We start from the raw sequence: 10,099 nt of genomic DNA on the forward strand, positions 1-10,099 counted from the left end.
AGCTGTGGGAAGGTGCTGAATGTGACAGCATTGCCAGGGTCACCATGAAGGGTTTGCTAAGGCACAAAAATTAATGTCTAAGCCTTCTTCAGGCCCTCCTCTATCAGACACAGCAGCAAGGCCCTGCTCCTGAGCTTTTTATAGAGTAATTTATATTGGAAAAGACCCTTAAGGGCATTGACTCCAAATCTGTGTTCAAGTCAGAACCTCTCAACCTCCATTTCCCCTTTGGAGGTGACTGAGGTTCATGCATCAGAACCTCCCCACTGCTGAGGAAGCTGGTCAGGCAGGGCCAGAGGTATCTAAGGCATGGAGGGGCAGCAGAGCCTGGGCTGGCCCTATTCCCTGAGGTGAGGAGCCATGGGCAAAGCAGCTCCTGTTGCCAGAGGAGCCCCACATGGACCACTGAGACACTCAGCACAACCTTGGTGTTGGTGACACCAACAAACTGTGCTGCAACCCTGATTCCTGGCTGTGGGGCAAGGATCCTGGACCTTACCCTTTCACAAGAGGGTATTGTCCTCCCCTTCCTCCTCACCCCCATGCTGGGAAGGCCCCAATTCCATAACCAGGGCAGAAAGAGAGAGAAGCAGTGGGGAATGTTTGAGGAGGTGAGAAGCAGCATTGATCCTCCTCTCATGACTCTGCAATGGGTCAGTGTCAAAGACCAGATCCTCCCAGTGCCCTGCCCTATCTCCAGCCATGGCCATGTGAAACTGGGGAGGCTTTGTGCACCAAAGCCAAAACACAAGCATCACCTGCAGACATGTCTGTCCTGGAGACATCAAACCACCATTTCCTACAGCACAAAGCAGTCGGAAACAAAAGGATGCTACCAACCTGAGTGACCAGCCTTCTTCTTTGACCAGCTTTGGGCTGTACTTTGAGGAGATGGCTTCATGAAAGGGTACCCAATAGTGCACAAATGGGCACCCTGCTTGCAAAAAGGTAGCAAAGGAGAGGAGGCCACACTTCTCTTTCTTTGGTGTGACACTAGATTACACTAAAATGCTGTGGCTGAGCTGGCAGCAGCCAAGAAACGTCACTGTTAAAGGCTGGTCATCACTAGGGATAGTTGTCCAGGTGCCCACTCAGTGTAACTGACTGAATTGCAGCTCACATTACACAATTCAGGAAAATTCCACAGCTGCTACTAGAGGAAATAAATACAGATTGTTCATCAGAAGGCAACGGAAGGAAAAAAAAGTCCAAATTGAACTCAGTTCTTCTGCTTTAGCACTCTGTTTCTGCATTGTTTGTGGCTGATGGAAACCAAACACGTTTCCATCTGTGTGTTAAATTACAGGCTTACAATTTCTGTGTGGAAAACACTCCAGAGCCAATAGCAGTGACAAAGGCCAACTGTGAAACAGGAGAGGGGAAGAAGGAAAGGAAGAAATCAACACCATTTATTACCCACATATTGCATGACGAGTGTCTCTTACCAAACGCAGAGTATAATTGATTATGATTCATGTAGGAACTCAAATATTATTGATGTTATTCATAGAAACTCCAATTCAACCCCACAGGACTGAAAGCTAAAGAGGTGTGTGACAGGGTTGCAGTGACATCCTGATGGAAGGCGGAGGCCCCAGGCCAGCAGGGCAGGAGGGACACGGCCCCACGCCCGCCTGCCCAGGCCCCCCACTCTGCTGGCAGCTCTTTATTGCTGTAAAACACCACAGGGATGGTTCCACGGGTACCAGTTTGCAAAGGGCTGGGAAGGACGTCGGGAGGACTCGCACAGCCAGGCAGAACAGACTGGGTTTCAGGGCTGAAGGGCGTCTTTGCCAAACGCAGAGTGAGACAGAGCTCCTCTCCCTCCGACTGTGAATGTTCTGCTGAGCATCTCATAGACCAGTTTCCAGGCAGCAATGCCTCACTGGGCTGCTTCAAGAAAGAGGGGATCACCCTAGACCTTTAGGATACAGCTGCCCTTTCATCATCTGATCTTCAAGCATCTTAGCTGTTCTCCAAGTCTACACCATGGCCTGGGTTGTCTCCCGTGGATGATCTCCTGTTGCTAAAGACAGGAAGGGAAGAGGGAGACACAATACTGTTTTCATCCTGGTTTCTGACACATTTATCTTTGCCCTAAGTCTACGCTTTTGGATTTTTTGGCCCTGAATTGAGAACGCCAGGTCACCCACCTCTGCTGGGAGGCAGCCACCCCCATGTCATCTGCCAGCTCGGTGCCACGGGTCTCGGGCAGCAGGAAGCACAGCAGCCCCACCACTACGGGGACACTCCCGAAGATGGCCATGGGGATGGCCCGGTGGTACTGGTCCAGGAGAAGCACCAAGGGGGCCAGGATCCCCGACACCCGCGCCGACATCGAGCACAACCCCACGCCGGTCTGCCTGGGGGAGCAAGGGAGGTGTGGGCAGGAATAAGCATCCCCTGGGGCCACCGTGGGACAGATTGCAGCCACAGGGACCACCAGGCTCTTGCCTGACACCAGCTATGGTGAAGGGACCCTCCAGTGTGTGGGGAGACCTCACCTGAGGATGGTGGGGAAGAGCTCTGCAGTGTAGACATAGGAGGTGGAGAAGGCAGCTGTGGATGTGGACTTGCCAATGATGGCCAGGATGGTGGTTGCCAAGGGCTGGTCTGAGGGGAGGAGGAGAGGCTGCCACTGTGACCTCCGTGGAGAAGGTTCAGTTCAAACCAAAGGTTTAAAGTGAGATTTCTTGGGACAGCTCTTTCTAATGGACTTACAAAAGAAATTTACCACCTAACCCATTAACAATCCTTCCTAGCACACCCTTGCCTAGAAAATACCCTCTGGCCAGCTGGCAAAGAAAAGCAAGATGGCATTTCCTAAATTTGCAAATGGAGTGAGCTACTGAGCCACTGCAGGTCTTCAGGGAGTGCTCAGTTGGAACTATCATGTCCAAGAGCTTGAAAACATCATGTAGCCCCTCTGTCTCTCCTTCAGCCTTACTCACATCGCTAGCACAGCAGCAGGAGTGAGTGTAGGACCCCTGGGAATCTGTAGGTAGAAACAGATAAGGGAGGGGCATTATCTTTTCCTGTTCATCTAAAGAAGGGAGACATGGTGGCTTTTAAAATGCCTCTTCTGCTACATCTTTCTGAGAGGAGGTGGAAATGTCTAGCAGGTGGAGGTGGTGGTGTCTAGTGGGTGGTGACGTGTAATGGACTGTTTTGTGCTAGGAGATATGGAAGGACCAAGCACAGCTCTGAAGGAGAAGAAAGTCCTGCAGAGAGGAAGCCAGCACGCTGGGAATGCAGCCCCTCGGGCTGTGGACCTGGAGGCAGCTCAGCCTCTGGGAGTGAGTCTGGGTCTGTGGTCAGCCAGGCTGGGAGGATGGGTCTGACCCAGGGTAGAGCTGGCTGGAGCTCTGCCTGCCTCTGCTCCTGGGCTGGGAAGAGGTTGTTCACCTTCAGGGATGCCAGTGATGACAAGACATATCAAGCCAGACAGCAGCAGGAGCAGAGCCTGGGTTTTCTTCCTTGGAAATGTCTAGCAGGTGGAGGTGGTGGTGTCTAGTGGGTGGTGACGTGTAATGGACACTGCCTGTTTTGTGCTAGGAGATATGGAAGGACCAATCACAGCTCTGAAGGAGAAGAAAGTCCTGCAGAGAGGAAGCCAGCATGCTGGGAATGCAGCCCCTCGGGCTGTGGACCTGGAGGCAGCTCAGCCTCTGGGAGTGAGTCTGGGTCTGTGGTCAGCCAGGCTGGGAGGATGGGTCTGACCCAGGGTAGAGCTGGCTGGAGCTCTGCCTGCCTCTGCTCCTGGGCTGGGAAGAGGTTGTTCACCTTCAGGGATGCCAGTGATGACAAGACATATCAAGCCAGACAGCAGCAGGAGCAGAGCCTGGGTTTTCTTCCTCCCAAACCAAAAAAAAGGAATATGCAGGAAATCCGAGCTGGTAACTCCACTGCCCCAAAGGCAAGCTGGGTCAGGTAGATGTCCAGACCAAAACCTGTCACGTTCAGACTCAATCCATAGTAGACAAGGCTGTCTGCAAACCTGAAATGCAAGACAAAAGGAATAGAACATGTAACCAGATGGGTTTTCCAGGGGTTTGTCTTTAAAAATTAGGATGGTTGGGCCACACTCAAGTCATTTAAACTCCCAGCAATCTGTTTGCTTTCTACTCACCACCTGTGGCAACCCTGTGGATTGTAGTTGCAGGAGATAAAACACTATGAAAAACCATGTTTGGCAAATTTAAGAATGCACCCAGAATTTTAGGGGGCCCCAAAACTATGTCAAGGCCCAAGGATTACCAAAAGCTGGAATTACTCCAGCCTTCCTCAAAAACCCCACAGAATAACTGAATAACCCAAGCCCAACAGCTTCTCCCCATGCCCAGAGAAAGATCCAGTATGGAGAGGCAGAAAGATTAACAGGAGAGCCCATAGACATAAAATGACCCCAAAATCACCTGTAGTGAATTTATACTTCTTGACAATCCTCAGTCTCCTCACTTCACCTGTATGTTTGGGAATGTCTTACCAGGTGCATGACATGATCAGGGTCACCTTCCGGAGGTGCTTCTTCCGAAAGAGATCCAGGACACTTCCAGGCTTGCTCTGTATCTCAGGCTTCAGCTTTAAAAGGTAGAAAGCCAAGGAGTCAAAGCAGGCAGAGGGAACCCATGGGCAGCTTCTTTCCCTCTGGTTTGCTCTGGGTGCCCAGCCCAGGAGTTTGGTGACCAGGAGCTTCCTTGGGGTGAACATTTCCCCAGGGCGGGGGCTTGGGGGTGAGCCCGTGTTGGGGCATTTATGCCTGGAAAGCCACAGACTGAAGAGCCTTGGTGCTGATCCTCCCTGAAGAAAAGCCAGGGAAGCACTTGGGTCCTTTCCACACCCCAAGGAGGACTCCAGCAAGCTCCAGGCTGAGCCTCAGCAGCAGCTCTGCTCTTCCCTGCCCTTGCAGCACAGACTTTGCCCCGACTCTGTCCAAAGCAGCTGAAGCTGGAAGCACCCACAGTCCATCCCAAATCAGCCCCAGTGGGCATGGGAAGATGTTGATCAATGGCCTCAGCTTCAGTGGGTGCTACAAACCCAGGGAAGCCTCTGAAGAGAACCAGCAGTTCCCCCTGCCACTCCAGGTACCTGCTCCAGGAGTCCTGGTGGGATGGTGCACTTGTTTGTGGCTGCTGCCTTCTGAAGGAGCTTCTTAGCTTCTTCTACTCTGCCTTTTGTCACCAGCCACCGAGCTGATTCTGGGAGCACCCTGCCAAGGAGATGAAATCAGGAGGTGGTGCCCTGACCTGCTGAGGTTTCCCACAGCCCTGCTCCTTGTGGCCATGTCCAGCAAGTCATGGGCATCGCATGTGATGGCTGGGCCTGAGCTTCTCCTCAGGCCAGTTGTTCCAGGCTCACATTGAGGACCCAAAGGGCACTTTTGAAGACCTGAAGCAAAGCAGCTGCTGGTCTTGGGGGCCCAGGGCCCCAGGGAGAAGTGCTGAGCTCTGCAGAAGCCCCTCCAGCATCTGCACTTCAATGGGGAAGACCCAGCCTGCTCCTGAGCTGGTTCCTGCTCACGGTCCCCCCTCACACCCACTGCTGTCACGTCTGCCAGCTCTGCCCTGCTCCTGCTTACCAGATGTAGAAGAAGAGGGCAAACATTGGAGCAGACCCTGCAATCTGCAGCAGCCTCCAGTGGCGGATCCCATAACTTAAGCCAGCCAAGATCATCTGGCCAAGGGCAGAGCAGCAGTGAGAAGCAAGCACTGCCTTTGGCCGCTGGGAGACACCAACCCACTCTGTAGCTGCGGAGAAGGTGAAGGTTTTCAAAACGTGCAGGACTATCTCTTGTTATTGCATCTTGTGAGGCCACATCCATCTGCCTCAGGGCAAGGGCATCCTACTCACACAAGGCCAAGGTGACAATCAGAGTCCCGGACACTCCAGCCCCCACGACACATTTGAAGGCCATGTACACATAGAAGTGGGGCACAAAGGCAGTTCCCACCCCAAACACAGCCTGGAGAAAGATGGAGGTCAGAAACATCGGCCGACGGCCAAGCCTGGGGAGGAAGAGGGAAGACACAGGTGTTATCTGCAGGGACCCCTTGGCGATGGGGAAGAGCCCAGGTGGAAGGCAAAGTGACTTGAGAACTATTCACACCAGAGGAGATTTGACACCCATGTGAACAAAGCTCCTCTCTAGGTCCCAGGAAGTGATGGTCAGGAAAAGCAGTATCGCCACTTTTGCCCCGTGATGGTGCCAGCAAAGGCAAAATGAACCTGCCCTGGAAGGGCCCCGTGTCCCCTCTCCTGAGGGTACTGAGGATCAGATTGAATTGCACTACAGTGCTGGTTCCCCTTTGAGGCACTCCGTGCACATGCTGTGCCCTTCTCCATCCATGTTCCCTGTGTGCATGTTCTCTAGGGAGCTGAGGGCTTTGGTCTGGGCACCATGAGCTGAGCAGAGCCAGAGGCAGGAGGGACATGTGTCCTGGTTGACATCGATGAAGGTGAGTCCAGCTCTGTGCTCAGGTTTCTGGGATTCCTGGAGACACCCTTGGGTAGCTGAGTTGCCAGTTGGGGCTGGACCTCTGATTGCTGAAAGACCCTTACCATAAGACTGTATCTGCTCTTCTCTTTTTTCAACCCTCAGACATCTACAGATGAGTCAAGTGACCCCAGACACCCTTGCTCAGGCAAAGGGATCGAGTCCCTGCAGAGAGTGTTTCATGCTCAGTGCATGGGTATCCTGAACTCTCTGCTGGGCTGTCTCTGGGTGCTGGGCAGTAACTCTAGGAAGGTGGCTGTGTTTCCTCACCTGTCACTTAGTGGCCCAAAGGTTAGGGCTCCTAGGAGAAGCCCCATCATGTAGACAGACTGGGAGATGTCAGTCAGGTCCTTCTTGTCACACACCAGGTCAAACTGGAGGAAGGAAACACAGCTGCTTTTGCTCTCCACAGCTTCCAGCTGCTTTCTGAGGGCAGGCAGCCCTTCTGGTCCATGGTGGGCCCATGAGTTGGGTGCCTGAGTTCTCACTCTAGCCCCTGGGAGCAAAGAACCCACCCCAAAGGACACCTCCCTGGGGTGCACATGGGACAGAAGTCAGAGGTGGGACAGGAGGTTCTCAGCCTGCCTGATGCACAGTGTGCATCTCCTGAGTGCTGGGACATGCAGGACTCCCTTCCAACTCAGGCACCCCCAAGGGAACAACCTGCTTGGCAAGTTTTCCTTAAAGTGGGACCTTGGGGTAAATAAGAGTCCTAGCAGCTTGTTTCTCTGGCTGCAAACTCAGGACAGGGTGGAAGGGGGTGGAGGAGGCAGGAGAGCAGTGTTTTCTCAGGTAAAGGAGGACTGATGTGGGAGTGGGAAGGGATACAGCAGCTGCTGAGGAGCCTCTAGAAAAGTTGGTTGTGAAATGGACAGACACAGTGTTGCAGAGACCCCAGGGCGCCTTTGCAAATGCCAGAGCTGGGCTCTCCTGGTTCAGCTCAGAGAAAGGTACTCGAAAGAAACTGCTGGAGAAGAGAGGGAGGAAGAAAGGAGGAAGAGAGAGGAACGAGGGAAGTGGAGAGAGGATCAGAAGTCCAGAGAGGAACAGGTTGGGGATGTTGACAGACAGAGCCTTAGCTCAACTCCATGGCCCACAGATGTCTTGTTGCAGCCCTGAAAGTCTCTGGAGGCACCAAAATACAGAATCATAGAATCATGGAATGGTTTGGGTTGAGAGGGACCCTAAAGATCATCTAGTTCCAACTGCCCTGCCACAGACAGAGACACCTTCCATTAGACCAGGTTGCTCAAAGCCACATCCAACATGGCAAGGCCTTGGAAAGTAAATTTCTTTCACAGAGAAGGTGATGTGAGGACAACCAGGCTGAAGAATAAAGAAAACTAGCAGGGGCATCCAAAAGGTCCCTCCAGGTAAGATGCATTGTGTGTTCAGGGGCCTGGATACTGGAGAAAGGGAGAGATGGTGGACACAGCAAGTGCTGGACTCACATCTCCACCATCTCTGCCTGTGGCATCCCATGGAATCTATGTCATGATCTTCCTGCAACAACATCCCAAAGATGCATGATGGAGCCAAAGTCCCCCCAGTGCCTGGTGTAAGTCTCAGCCTGACGGACCCACAGCTGGCACTGGGTTCCCAAGCTCCAAGGACCAGATGTGTCCATCCCTTCCCCTCCCACGCCCCCACCCCATCAGAAGGTGGTTACAGACCTCGGTGAGCAGGGAGGGGGGCTGTGCTGAGGGGTACACCCAGCCATCTCTGCAGCCCTCCGTGGCGTTCAGGCCGTACGCCAGGATGGAGCCCAGGTCCCAGCCCACCGGCGAGTACCGGGAGCAGCGCTCGTACGCCCCGTCCGCGTCCCGGGGCAGGGTGAGGTTCAGCTGCTCTTCCTCTGTCAGGTTGGGCCCCACGGCACGGATCCAGCTGGTGTCACAGTGGTGAGGCACGTCCACCACCATGAACACCTGGCCGATCATGTGGAAAGCGGTAAGGAACTGCGGGAGGCAGAGGAGCAGTATCAGGAGCTTCTGGTACCGCCCGAACTCCCCCGCGGCGCTTATGAAGTCTCCGAACTCAGCCATGGTGGCAGCTGCTGTGGCCTGGCTGCCCCACAGCACCTGGCTTAAATAGGCAAGTATTAATGTTTAAACTCCCTGCTCAGATGTGATAAAATGAGCTGTTGTATCAGCACGTTTGTGCACGATGATGATAGTGCTGCAGTCCTCCAGGGTGTACTTTGTCACCAGCCATTCCCTCCCTGTTCTCGGGAGCAGAACAAAGGTGCCACAGCATTGCCACTCTTGAGGACAGAGTGGGGACAGTTTATCTTGTCCCAGCAAGGAGTGTCTCCTAAGGCCTCCTGAAGGTAACTGTGCTGCAGAGCAAGGCTTTTGTCTGAGACTTGAAGTTGAGACTCTGCAAGTGGAGGCTCATTTTCCTAAGTGTGGTGATGCAAACAGAGTCAATTTGCTGCTTTATAGTTAAATGGTTTAATGGATATATAGCCCTTAATGGATATATAGCCCTTCCTGGACACTAGAGGAGAGAGAAGAAATAAAACACTTTTCTGGATGAGGAAATATGGCTGGTAGTCAAGTAGACTTGTTCTTGACAGCCCTGTCTCAAACTGTTGGCTTTCCTTTTACCCTCTATCCATCTCTGGCCATGTTGTGAGATGACTTCATAGAATCATAGGATGACAGCTTGGAAGGGGCCTTAAAGATCATCTGGTTCAGCCTTTCTAGGCAGGAACACAGTTCAGATGCAGTGGCCCATGTAGAAATCCTGGTTAGTCATAAAATAAGATCTAAACTGAAATGTCTTGGGGAGAATCCTGAAATAGATTTGGCTTAGAGAGCACCCCTAAGGAAAACACAGCTCATTGTGCACAGACACACAGCACACAGGATTTGGGGATAAGAAATGACATCAGCTTGGCTTTGCCTGAGGTTCTGATGCCACTTGAGAAGCAGCTTGACCTGATTTCTGCTGGGTGTCTGAGCTGCTTCCTGAACAGGCTGCCTGGGTAGTTTGTATCTTTAGTCCTGGAAATTAGAAAGCCAGGTTGTCCTCAGTGTATGAAATTTGGTGTGCAATTTGGCAAAAGCCTCCTGGGTGCTTTCACCAGAGCCATAAGGACAGGATCACTAGACACAGACCTGCTCACTTGTGTCTCCTTTCTAATTCTTTGTCCTCCAGTCTCAACCCAAATAGTGTGTCTGAGCCTCCAGTGAAGTTACTGAAAGATCACACAGGTCTGGGTTGGTGCTTCATGAGTGGGTATGGCACTGGAGTGCTCATGGAAGTGGGAAGGGGGTAGAAGATAGAATCTTTAAGAATCTTAGAGAATCTTAAATCTAAAAAATCTTAAGGAATCTTAAGATAGAATCTTAAAACATCGGCCCCTAAGCTGCAGTGGGAGAGAGGCCATACTGGTTAATGCTATTGGGAGTAAAGGAAGAGAGGAGTAGATGTTACCTGGAGTTGTGTAAAATTGCTCCAGCAATGTGCATGTACACACAGCACATGTTGCACACAGCCAAGCAGGTCACTGGACTCTGGATCCACATCCTTGGGTGTAAGGACTTGCTGTTATTCAGGGATGTGTGTGTTGGAAAGGAGGCTGAGCAAAGCAACCTCCAG

At 52.4% G+C, this 10,099-nt stretch overlaps 1 protein-coding gene across 1 annotated transcript; it reads right to left on the reverse strand.

The window, feature by feature from the left end:
* Positions 1-1,965: 1,965 nt before the first annotated feature.
* LOC104396193 (solute carrier family 22 member 13-like) lies at positions 1,966-8,538 on the reverse strand. Its single transcript, XM_010006009.1, is given in 11 exon segments — positions 1,966-2,026; positions 2,154-2,363; positions 2,505-2,613; positions 3,784-3,867; positions 3,870-3,997; positions 4,487-4,581; positions 5,089-5,209; positions 5,579-5,747; positions 5,851-6,005; positions 6,764-6,867; positions 8,167-8,538. Coding segments are annotated over 11 exon segments (1,608 nt in total).
* Positions 8,539-10,099: the final 1,561 nt, after the last annotated feature.

Source organism: Chaetura pelagica, unplaced genomic scaffold, assembly GCF_000747805.2.
Source record: "Chaetura pelagica isolate M959 unplaced genomic scaffold, ChaPel_1.0 scaffold199, whole genome shotgun sequence".
Classification (NCBI taxonomy): Eukaryota; Metazoa; Chordata; class Aves; order Apodiformes; family Apodidae; genus Chaetura; species Chaetura pelagica.